This window comes from Aythya ferina, assembly GCF_964211825.1.
Source record: "Aythya ferina genome assembly, chromosome: 3".
Classification (NCBI taxonomy): domain Eukaryota; kingdom Metazoa; phylum Chordata; class Aves; order Anseriformes; family Anatidae; genus Aythya; species Aythya ferina.
This window is the reverse complement of record NC_140298.1, coordinates 96963511-96976075: the sequence shown is the minus strand read 5'-3', so window position 1 is coordinate 96976075 and position 12565 is coordinate 96963511. Positions and strand designations below refer to the sequence as shown.

At 32.9% G+C, this 12565-nt stretch overlaps 1 protein-coding gene across 1 annotated transcript in view; it reads right to left on the bottom strand.

Moving 5' to 3' along the window:
- CSMD1 (CUB and Sushi multiple domains 1) overlaps positions 1 to 12565 on the bottom strand; it is a 1186176-nt gene that overhangs the window by 186465 nt on the left and 987146 nt on the right. The window contains exons 31-32 of the mRNA XM_084516291.1: positions 5055 to 5171; positions 1552 to 1665 (exon numbers count right to left, since the gene is read on the bottom strand). Coding sequence (XP_084372417.1) covers positions 1552 to 1665; positions 5055 to 5171 — 231 coding nt within the window. The remainder of the gene's footprint in view (positions 1 to 1551; positions 1666 to 5054; positions 5172 to 12565) is intronic.

Sequence of the window (12565 nt, the reverse complement as noted above, 5' to 3'; positions counted from 1 at the left end):
ACTGACAGCTTTATCTTACTTTGCATAACACAATAAACAGTGAAAAATATCATAAAGGTGTTACTATTGATCTTTATATGATGTTTATTATTTAAAAACTAAAATTGAAAGGAGAGAAAATGGATCCAACTTTTTATATAGATGCTTCAATTAAATATATGGCCACACCTTATTAAATTTCTAATAGTATTTCAAATTTCAGTTATAGACTGAAGGATTAGTAAGAATGTTTAATATACTTTGTTAATCTCTTTGCCTGAAATATCTATCCACAGTAATGACAAAAGCTCAGTAATGAATTACTACATACATAACTGGAGTGCATTTATACTGCAAGGATGGAACTCCAACTGACAACTGTTTTTATTCTCATTGAATTATATCAACACAGATTTTAGGAAATACTATTGAAATGAATGTTGTATTAATTTAAAAGGTATCAGGTAACTGTCTAAATAGGATTGATAATTCTTTTACTTAGATTAGTTTTATATTATTGCAACTCTAGTGATTCCACCTAACAGAATCCTATCCTAAGCCAATGTAAATCAGATATGTCACATGGAATAAGTAAAAATCACAAGTTTAAATTCTCTACAATTATTTAAAAATGTTTTCTCTGAAAATATACATTAATTTTTACTTTTTGTTACGTGTGATGCAGTAAAATTGGCTGCCTCTTATTAAAAAAAAAAAAAAAAAAAGCAAATATTGTTTTTGTTGCTGAATTTTTGCCAACGGTTAAATAATTTTTAAAATAAATTCATGAACCCATGAGACAAATAGCAAGGATTCACCATATGAAAATGATGAGTTGAATTTTTCAAATAATAAACTATTTTCTATACATTGAATGTTATATTTCTTTAACAGCAAGCATTTCTTCAGTTACATGCAGTGAAAACCAAGTAGCAATTAAAAGCCCAGGACTGAAAAAATCTTAAAATTGCATATAAACTCTCCTAAATACTAGGACTGTATGACAAAACACACATACAGAGCTGAAGAAATATTTTTATATTATCCACTTGAGATGAATATAGTCATTATATATGCATAGACTGGAAATTTTTGCCACACTGGAATCCATATAAGTTTAATTATCATTTCACAGGGTCAACATTTTGCTATAGTTACCTGAATGTAACAGCTGGTCTGCTTTTAGTCTAAGTGCATGTTTGCATACAGATAATTGCATTTTGTGAATACAAGTAATTTGTGTTTAAATTAGACATTCAGAAAATGTAGATGTGTAATTCACAGAGTTTAGGGGCAGAGAAGATAATTATACCATCCAATCTGCCCTCTTACATAAAGATCAGAGAATTTCATTCAATTATTTCTCCACTCATCCAAGTGATTTGTTCTTTCCAAAACCATATGTTCAAGAAGAATGTCTTGTTTCAAAGATTTAGTCTTCCAATTCCCTTGGTAACCTGATCTACTGATTTTATTATTATATTTCCAGATGAAATTCAGAGTGTCTCATGAATTCTTTTTTTCCATACTGAACTGTGTAAGAAATGTATACTTCTTTTCTTTATTCCTTACCTGAGTGGGATCCAGACAGTGAACTAAGAAGTCTAGCCTGAGAGTTTTCTCCATCAAATAATTCTGCCACATCATTCAAAGCTGTCTGGAAATAGGCAAATTGTCCAAACACAACTACATTTAAATAAATAAAGAAATAAAAGAAAGATTGTGAGAGAGAGGAAAAAAAAATATAAAGGAAAAAGAATAAAAAGCAGCTAAAACAAGAATCTTTTTTTTAAAAAAAATAAAAAAATAATGGTATCATTAATATTTAATGCTATTTTTGCGTTTTGAATTGTTTCCAAATTTCAGGAAGGGAGAGAAGCTTAATTTATTATCTACTATGATAAAACAAAACTGCATTTAATCAGTAACTGCATTTAACAAAACTGATAAAACATGATAAAACAAACTGATAAAACAAAAAAACTGATAAACTGATAAAACAAAACTGCATTTTAATCATTAAAAAAGTCTGATGTGCTTTTCAGTATTTATTTTTTGTCTTTACTTAAAAACAAAACTAAATTAATCTTTCCCCAAAAGCATGCTCTCTAGTCAAGCAAGTCTTCTTGTTTTTATTGCATAACTATGTATGAAATAAGAAAATAGAATAGCTAAAAAGGATTTTTTTTCATGAAAATTTCACTACCAACCTTAGCAACCATTAGGGAGCATCTGCTAGCACACATGATTATCCAGACTCATCCAGACTTAGGCTGAGGAAAATGTTTTAAATTTACTGATTTGACTGCTTTTGTATCTTTTCATTAGTTCTTATTTTATCACAAAAATATGAAAACTGACCAAGTAATAAAACCATCAATTCATTTCTATTTTGATATATTGCTACATTTAATTTGCACTTTAGCTGTAGGTAATTAAAGTGTATTAAAAATAAATCATTTAATTATAGAACATGTATAATTAGTAAATATCGAATTGTTCACTGAATTCAAATATCAGTTAGCAATACAAACATGAATAAACTAGCAAAATCAATAAGAATAATACTTTATTACACATATATTTTACTGGTAAAGGAGGAATCCAGTTTAAATTTATTCCTATTCCAGAGCCTTTATACAAACCACCGATCTCTGATACAGGACTTATGATTTTCTGTAAACCTTGTATCGGCCAGTATTTTCTAACTTTTTGTAAACTTCTTATTTACTTAACTTTTTTTTTTTTTTTTTTTTTTTTTTTTTTTTTTTTAAATGTGTAGTCCAGTCTCCTTATTTTTAAAAGCAGGGCTAACTTTGAAGTTAGATCACGTTGCTGAGGTCTTTTCTGAGAAAGTTTTGAAAGCTGACAAGAATTAAGAATGCAAAACTTCTCTGAGCTACCTTTGTCATGGTGAAGAATGTTTTCCTTATTATAGAGTCATAGAACTATAGAATGGCTCAGGTTGGAAAAGACCTTAAAGATCACCTAACTCCAACCCCCCTGCCATAGGCCACCTTATGTTCAGATGGAATCTGTTATGCTGCAACTTGTGACTACTACCATTTGTTCTTTCACTGCACACTCCTTCACTTATCTTCTGCAGGCTGAGTCTCCTTCCTTCAGCATTTCTGGGTACTGTGTTTCAGTACCTTTATCATCTTGCAGCCTCACTGTTGAACTTGTTGTATTTTAGCACCCTATGTTTTGTACTTTGTAGACATAAAAGTATAGATGTAGTTCCCAGATACTACTTTGTGGAGGCTAAGAGGAAAAAAACACTATCCCTTAACTTGCAGACTACATCCTTGCTAATGCAGCCCAATGTGCCGTTAGTCTTCACTACTGCAAAGACATCCTTTGTGCCAACTGTTATGAACTAGAAGTAAAGTTATTACAGTGCTCTTCAATACCAAATTCTATTTAAAAATGTAAAGTTATACCTTTTATATATTAAACAAAAAAGTCTAACAAATGAAAAAGGATTGTTTTTAAGTTGTATCTCTTGCCAGTAAACTCAAGTGAGTTTTTGGTCAGGCCCTCTTCAAGTCAGTACTGTTATGATATTATATAATAATAAACAGAGGGAAAATATTTTGTTAGCTGTATGACAAGCATTTTAAATGTTAGCTATAGATTCAACTTGTATCAGCTTATTTATAGTAAATAAGAATAAAAAGATTTATTTGTTTAGTTGACAGGTGAAAGGGTTGTGTACTTTTAAAATAAGATATGAGTAAAATACTAAATGTTGTGCATTACCTATTAAAACCTAAATTGAAAAAAAAAAAAAAAAATCAAAACAATGTAATCACCGCACCTCGAGTACTGTGTTCAGTTTTGGGCCCCTCGCTACAAGAAGGACATCGAGGTGCTTGAGCGGGTGCAGAGAAGGGCGACGAAGCTGGTGAGGGGCCTGGAGAACAAGTCCTACGAGGAGCGGCTGAGGGAGCTGGGCTTGTTCAGCCTGGAGAAGAGGAGGCTCAGGGGCGACCTTATCGCTCTTTTTAGGTACCTCAAGGGAGGCTGTAGCGAGGTGGGGGTTGGCCTGTTCTCCCACGTGCCTGGTGACAGGACGAGGGGGAATGGGTTTAAGTTGAGCCAGGGGAGTTTTAGGTTAGATGTTAGGAAGAACTTCTTCACTGAAAGGGTTGTGAGGCACTGGAACAGGCTGCCCAGGGAAGTGGTGGAGTCACCATCCCTGGAAGTCTTCAAAAGACGTTTAGATGTAGAGCTTAGGGATATGGTTTAGTGGAGGGCTGTTAGCGTTAGGTTGGAGGTTGGACTCGATGACCTTGAGGTCTCTTCCAACCTAGGAAATTCTGTGATTCTGTGATTCTGTGATACTTTAAAGTACTTAAAAACTACTGATATGAACCTAGAGATACTTCACATGATCTTGATTGTGAATTCTGGTGAGCAATATTGTGTAATAAAGCCTGTAATTGGATAAATATGTCTCTCTGTAAAGCTCTAATAGCATTTAACTGCAACTGCTGTCCCAGGTATCTAATCATTCTGAATGATTCGATTGATTCCTTATGCATATTACAGCATCTTTCTTGTTCTACCAGCTATTTCTTGTATCCTATACAATTTGAACAGGAAAAAAAATTACACTCTATCAAATTTCACTTTCAGTTGCAGAAAAGTCAAAACTACAATAAAGAATACAGAACATTTTAAACTTTTCTGTAATACAAATCTCAAGGATTTGTATTATTCCTATCCCTAGAACATTAATAAGTAACTTTTATATGATACAAAAAATGTGGTTTTTAAATAGAACACTATCTAAAATATAATTTATTTGATTATTATTTAACCATAGCTCTAACAAGTATCTATTGTGCAAATGTTTTTGTGGACACAGACTGCTTAGCTGAAGTCTGTTGATCACCCTTGGGAGGCGTAAAAGATGAAAATCCTAGAATCAATTTCTGTGCTGAGAACCATTTGTTTTTGATAAGCAATTTGCAATATATTGAAAATCCAAGGCCACTATTCCACATAAAGGACATTTGAACAGTAGAACTATGATTAATGATTGATAAGTCAAAAGAATAAATTCTTACCAAATTCTTTAGGTACAGTTATTGAATAATGGCACGTCTGTCCAGCAGTGTAATTATGAGGATAGCTTGGTGATAAAACAACTCCCTCTGATCCAGTATACTGTCCTCCACATGGTGCTGAAATCAAAACAGAAAGAAGTGTTGTTTGAATTGTAGCTACTCCTATCTGCGTCAGTTCAGTCTGAGGATGCAAACCTGTACTACAAAATGACAGTTTAGTGCTTTAGTCCTTGTTTATTTTCCTACAGAGACAGATCTAACGGTTCTTTTCAAGGATATATTTTTTATTAAAACCACTTAAAATTGGACTATGAGAGTTTTACCTGACTACAAGTATTTGTATAGGACTGGAAGTACAAATTAATTGAAAGAAGCTGTAAACAGAATTTAAGTGTTGTGGTTTTTGTTTTTTCTTCTTTTCTGTTCTGTTTTCACAAGTTATATGTATATCTATCTGTTTTTATCTATAGATATATATAGATATCTACCTATAGATATTTGTCTATAGATATCTACGTATCTATATATCTGTATAAAAAGAAAAGTTCAAGAAAAAAAATATGGTAGTGATTACTACTGCATATATAAGTGGCAGTATACAGTTATCTTTTGTCTCAGAGAAATATGTGGATATGTTAAGAGCACCCTGTGCAGAATGCCATACTTTGTGAACATATGCTTAAATTGCCTTGTTTTTTTCTAACTTCCCAGATGATTATTGTAAGAGCACACAGATAATACATATAAAAAATTCTTCAGTTATTTCCTCTGTAAAGCTAAACTGAAAGAGTAAGACAAACTCTTCACAGCTAATTTTATTTTTAATCAAGGAAAAAATTATTGCATGATGTAAATAAATACTTTCTACTGTAAAGAACAAAGTAAACCAACATTATTCTCCTCTGTGAATCTTCCATACAACAGATCACATTTTAGCGAGTGCTTGGAAAGCAGCCCTGAGGTCTACCTTGGGTTCCAGGTAGACCAACAAGCTTGCTGGTCTGGAGCTACCAATGCTAGAGCCCGTGGCTCTGCTCACTCTGGTCTTGTTGTGGGACTGTGCCTAGCCAGAGGGCACTGCCTGCGCTTTGTTCACCCTCAGCTCCCAATTTAACTACCTTCATGGAGCAGACCCTGGCAGCAAATGGGTTTTTAAATCACCCTTGAAATATTTCTACAGGTTTAAATTCCCTATCAGGCAGCAATTAGTACTACAAATGTATCTACTTTTAGCTGCTTATATGAATTATTAAAAAATCCAGTGTAATGATAGATAGAAGATGGGAAGTTTAGTCTATTAATAGGCTGAATAGGTAAAAGTCAGGTATCACAAGAAATCAGTTTATGACATGACTTTAAAGCCTTTATTTTTTCTCTTCTTGGTTTGAGGATACCAGAACCTAAGCCACAAAGCTGCAATATTAAATTCTCAAGTCATGAACATTTCACCGGAATGGAAAATATATAATATAAAGTATATACATAAAAGTACATAATTATGCTTAATTTAAAACAAATTCCAAAGTTTCTTGAAGATGTAAACTTTACCAGTGCAGTGATACGGCACTCAAGTTTATCCTAAACAGAACTCTCAGTTTTGCCTATAGAATAAGTATTATCTGATTTTGTGGGCAAAACTATGGTTTGAAAGGATAACATTTAATGTCAACATTAAGGATCGTGTAATGAATAACAAAAACTATTATGTCTGAGACTTGAATTAATTAGTGCACCTACTCTCAGTTAGTTTCCTAGCTTTGTATGAAATTTGTTTTCATCATATCTGCCAGTAAAATACTATCAAAAAAAAAAAAAAACTTCTTCACTTGTGTATTCACTTATTCAGAGTAATTGATTAAAAAAAAAAAAAAAAAGCAGATCATTTTCAGACATTTTCAGTATTTACTATACAATACTTATTTTAGATTATTTTATATTTTTCATGCTTTAAACTTTGCAATGTTCAAATGTGTCAACCTGTACAATTCAATCTGTAGTTCAATTCAATCTGTACAAGTTCAATCTGTACAATTTCTGTTCATGTAAGTCATACCTACTTTATTAAACAGTTATTTTATGACTCAATAAACCATTTTTGTGCCTGCTAAGATTTAAAAATACCTTTTTGAAATAAAGTCCAAAGATTTATTAATTCTTTAATGGAAACACCTGTATAATTCAACTTCAGAATTTACATTTCTAACATACTTTGCTTCCTTTTGTGGTTTTTTTTTTTTTTTTTTTTTTTTTTTTTATGTTTGCTTTTATGTTTTAGAGAAAGGCGACAGAGTTTTGTAAACTAACTTTTCCATTTTTCTTGAGTTCTTTGCCTTACTGAGTAAAGACCTTTCAATCCCTACCCATGCAATGGTATATGCAATGCAATACTTTGCAGGATGTATATATATATTATATATATATATATAATTGTTATATAATACTAGGTCTTTGCTAATTCAGTAATTATCACTTCTGATTCATACTGGATTGAATAAACGTTAGTTTTCAGATCTGAAGTTACAATAATAGAAAAATTCAAATTATTCACTTTTATTAAGTTATAATTTTGTTAACAACATAATCTATTTAGGTCTCTGACAGAATGCCATATAGTGATGATCAGGGTTTTCTCATACTGTGGCTGTTCATTCCTACAGTATGTTTTGGACATTCTCATCTTTAAATTGCTATAGAAAGGAACTTTTTTTTTTTTTTTTCACTTTATCAGAGAATGGAAACACATTGATTACATTTACTAGCTTATATATATATATATATAAGCTAGTAAATGTAATATATATAATATATTATAAATGTATACAAATATAAATATAAATATATATAAATGTAAATAAATGTAATATATATATATATATATTTTTTTTTTCCCCAGTTTTATTTTCTTTCTTATATCACAGCATTAGACATACCTACAGAACAAATCTGTTTGCATGGCTCACTGGTATCTTCCATTCCATTTGGGCTCTTATATAAGTTTCAATTCCAACACTGATCCTAAAATATTTGGCATATGGTCACAGGCATATCATCTTTGAATACTCCTCATCTTTCATGTTCAACTACAAATGATCTAGCTATCTTGTAAGGAACATATTTTCTCCAACAGGCTGTGGGAGGTTGTGGGTTTGTTTGTATGTTTTATTGTTTTATTGTTTCTTCCAAACATCAGACTAATCTCTGGTCAGTTTCTGTAAAGATTATTAGATCAACTCCATCTCTTGCCCTTTCTTAGTATTTACAATTATGAAGTCAGCTTTTTTGGAAAAAAAATCACATAGAATATGAATCAGGATCACTGGCTAACTTTTTTTTTTTTTTTTTTTTTTTTTTTAAATGCCTTTCTTACTCCTTATAACTTCTGATAAATTGACGGTCAAAACAACTATTTAACAATCTTGCTTCCAGTATTAACTAAACTCTTTTCCATTGTCTTTAGAGTAATCAATTCAATTTAGTATAGAAATTCTCTCTTTTTAGCATAGATTAAAAATATTAATAGTACAAATTTACAATACTCTTTGATGCAACTTTAACAGCATCAAGGTACTTGATCTTTCACTTAGTAATTTCTGCTTCTTTGGACATACAGTGTTAGAATAGACACAACAAACAAATTTAGAATAGACATTGCAATGTATTAATTGTCACCTTGGAATAAGAATTATAATCACTGAGGCAGAAAATTAAAGTGATGTCTCAGAGCTATGGATAACTAATTCATCCTCTATCCCTTGCTTCAGCATTTATGTTGAATAAATATAGAACAATTCTAACAAATCAGAAGAAAGTTATATATATTTGTTATTATCGGTTAAGTACTGAAAGGTTTAATTTGGTTGAAAAATAATATTCTGTAAAATTTTAAATTTTTAATTATCTATATTATGATCCTTGAAATGCATGCTGTATGAGACATTGTTCTCTATTTTGCCAAAATACATTTTTTTAGGAGCTCTGTCTGTCCATTCTAGAACATTATTTCTGGGTGTAAAAATAGAGGATTCAAAAGAAAATTTCCTTTAATTTTTAATGTCATATTTTATACAGTGTTATAATTAAATATATTATTTTAATAGCAAATTACTGTTTAAGAAATAAGATTTATTCTGCTTTAAAAATTAAGGAAAATTAATGTTGCTTTTTAAATTTAAGTTTGAATCTTGTGTCAAAGATTCTACAGCCCCCAAAACACGAAAAGCATTCCAGTTTACAAGGTGAAGCACAGGTTATTAATTTTAGTTCTACACTACAATTCAGTGGTTTATAACCACTTTATAACTGCTTAAGTTATACAGAATGTTGTTGTACTACAAGTGTAATTCATAAGGTATTAAAACTAAACTATTGCAATGCCATAGCAAAAGCTTCATTTTGCACTTTTAATAAGTAAAACAATTCATCCTGCTGCTATGGGTGCTTCAGATATTCATCACATGGAGGGAAGAAACACTTGCTATTTTTCTTGCACATCTGTTTAAAAAAAAGGTTACTGAATCAAGAACCTCTGAGGGGGAAAAAAAGTCCATCTTAATTCCTCTTTTGTGTTGATTTTATATTGAAAAATATATATACTTTTAAAAATCAGGCATATTATAAAATGCTGTTAGGCTGCCTGAGGTCATACAATTAAATTTTTAATCAACCAAAATGAAAACAATAATGTGATTTGTCATGAGTGAATATTACATTTGCTTTTAGCTGATGGAGGCACTTCCTTCCTCTGTCATGTCCTCTATGTGATATGGTAAAGAAAAGGGATATAAAACTTTATTTTGCTGGTAACCTGTTTGGTATCTCTTGCAACCCTGTTAGTCAGACTAGCATTTGACCACAGAGGCAATTGATTTTGCTTTGATGCTAAAATGCTAAATGCTAAAATGATTTTTTTTTTTTTTTTTTGCTAAAATGCTAAATTTTAAAATGCTAAGTGCTAAAATGATTTTCTTTTTGTATTTTATATTTTGGTTTAATTTCTAATATACTTTATGGCTTTGCTTAAATATTTGTATTTGTTTGTTCTGTTAGATTCTGTTCTTTTGTAACATAAATGCTATTCAAGCCCTATGCACTTTCTCCTTTTTTTTTTTTTTGTGTGTGGGGGATCTGCTTCTGCTTTTTTATTTGCACCTAGGTGTATGGCTGTGGAAAGAAATATACTGTCCAGGGATAATACTGTGCAGGGATTATTTGTGTTTTGACAGCCATGATCCACCTGGAGTTGAATCTGGCAAGGTATCTGAAGGGCAACAAAAACAGGTTCTAAAAGTACATTAACAGGAAATTGAAGATTGGAGAAAATACGGGCTTATTGCTGAATGAGGCAGGTGACCTGGTGAAAAAGAACAAAGGAAAGCCTAGGCACTTAATGCCTCCTTTGCCTCAGTCTTTACCACTAAGACAAATCTTCAGAAATCCCAGACCTCCTTCTGAGACCATAAGGAAAGTCTGGAGCAAAGAAGGCTTATCCTCAGTAGTGGAAGTCCAGGTTAAGTACTTAAACTGGGCAAACCTAAGTCCATCAGGCCAGACGCTCTGCTCCCGCGATTCCTGAGGCTGATGTCATTGAAAGGCCACTCTAAATTATCCTTGAAACATCATGAAAATCAAAAGTTCCCAAAGACTGGAAGAGAGCAAATGTCACTCATATTCAAGAATGGCAAGAAGGACTATTCAGGAAACTACAGGTTGGTCAGTCTCACCTTAGTCCCTGGGAAGACAATGGAGAAACTGATCTTGGAAACCAATTTCTACACACATGTAGAACAAGGCAATCAGAAATACCCAACAGGGATTTACAAAGGGGAAATCATGCTTAACCAACATGATGGCCTTGTACAGAGAGGTGACTAGCCTGCATGAAGGGAGAGAAGTAGATGTTTACCTCAATTTCAGTAACGATTTGGACACTGTCTGCCATAACATCCTCATAGTCAAGCTGACAAAGCATGGGTTAGATAGTGGACAGTGAGGTGGATTGAAAACTGACTGAACAGTTAGGTCCAGAGGGTGACCAGGGGCAAAAAGTCCATTTGGAGACCAGTGACCAGTGGTGTATCTCCAGTGATCAACAGTGGGGCCAATGCTGCTTAACATCACTGTTAATGACCTGAACAATGAAGCACAACACACCTTGAACAAGTTTTCCAACAGTAAAAGAGTGGGTACTGTTAAGAAATTTAACTCCATCCCAGCTGAAACGATGATATCCTTAAATCAGCATAATCCATAATTCTATCTGCATCTTAGATTAGATTCTGTATATGTGTTGGGAATTGGCATACAGGACGTGGACATGTGCCCGTGGAACAATTGTTCAATTTGAGCTTGCTTTAAGCAACAAGGGGTAGGCCTTAGAAAATCTCAGGGCCTGCTGTAGCTGAGCAAACCAAGCTGCCAGAGTAACTGTGAGAAGCTCCCACTGCTATGACTCCCACATCGCCCAATTAAGGAACTCAGAAAATACTGTTACCAGCAGCTGGCTTCAAGGACAAGGTTTACGTGACTGCTAATCACAAGGGGTTCTTTTCTTGCAGGTGGGGTTGTTTTCTTGTAACTGTTTGTCTGAGTGCTTTTGACCAATGATCTTGTGTGAGACACTGTCCGCCCCTGTTAAGTTCACTATTAAAGTTAGGCTATTCGGGCAATAAAATGGAGCTTGCTGATCACTCATATTGAGTGCGCTTATCTTCCCTCCGTCGACAACATATATGTGTGTGTATGGATGTACATGTACATCTATATATCTGTATCTGTGTGTATACTCCGTATGTGTGCGTATGAGTAAGTATTCTATATGCATTTGAAAAAAAGGCACACAAAAAAAAAACCCTCAAGCTGTTGTCAGTGTTCCAGCACCAAAAAAAAAAAAAAAAAAAAACAAAAACAGAGAGAGAGAGAGAGAAAGGAAGAAAAACTTCAAATATGGTATAGGTCTGTAATATTAGTTCCATCAGCCTGCTTTGTTTATGTACATGATGTCATCAGCCTGCTTTGTTTATATGATGTGAACACATTCATGTTCATAAAGCAGGAACTGATGTGCCAAACACAAACTGCTAACTGTAGCTTTCATGACTGTGGTCAGTTTCACTCAAATAAATAAAATTTCATAGAAGCAAACTCTCTTTCATTCATTCTAAAAAATTCTGATACTATATTTAGGCATAGTTCTAAAAAAACTCAGAAGGGAAACATTGTTAACTACAATTTGACAAAAACTACAGCTACTCCTCTATATCTGACCTGCCCTGCACAACACAGACTGCAGGACTACATGTTTTGGGGTACATTTCTACATACTGTATTGGTTTTGGCTGGGACAGAATTAATTTTCTTCATAGTAGCTCATATCATGCTATGATTTGGATTTGTTACCAAAACAGCCTTGACAACACAATGATGTTTTAGCTATTGCTGAACAGTGCTTATACAGCATCAAAGCCTTCCCAAATTCCATTTTTCATGCAGCCCTGCCAGTGAGGAGGCTTGGG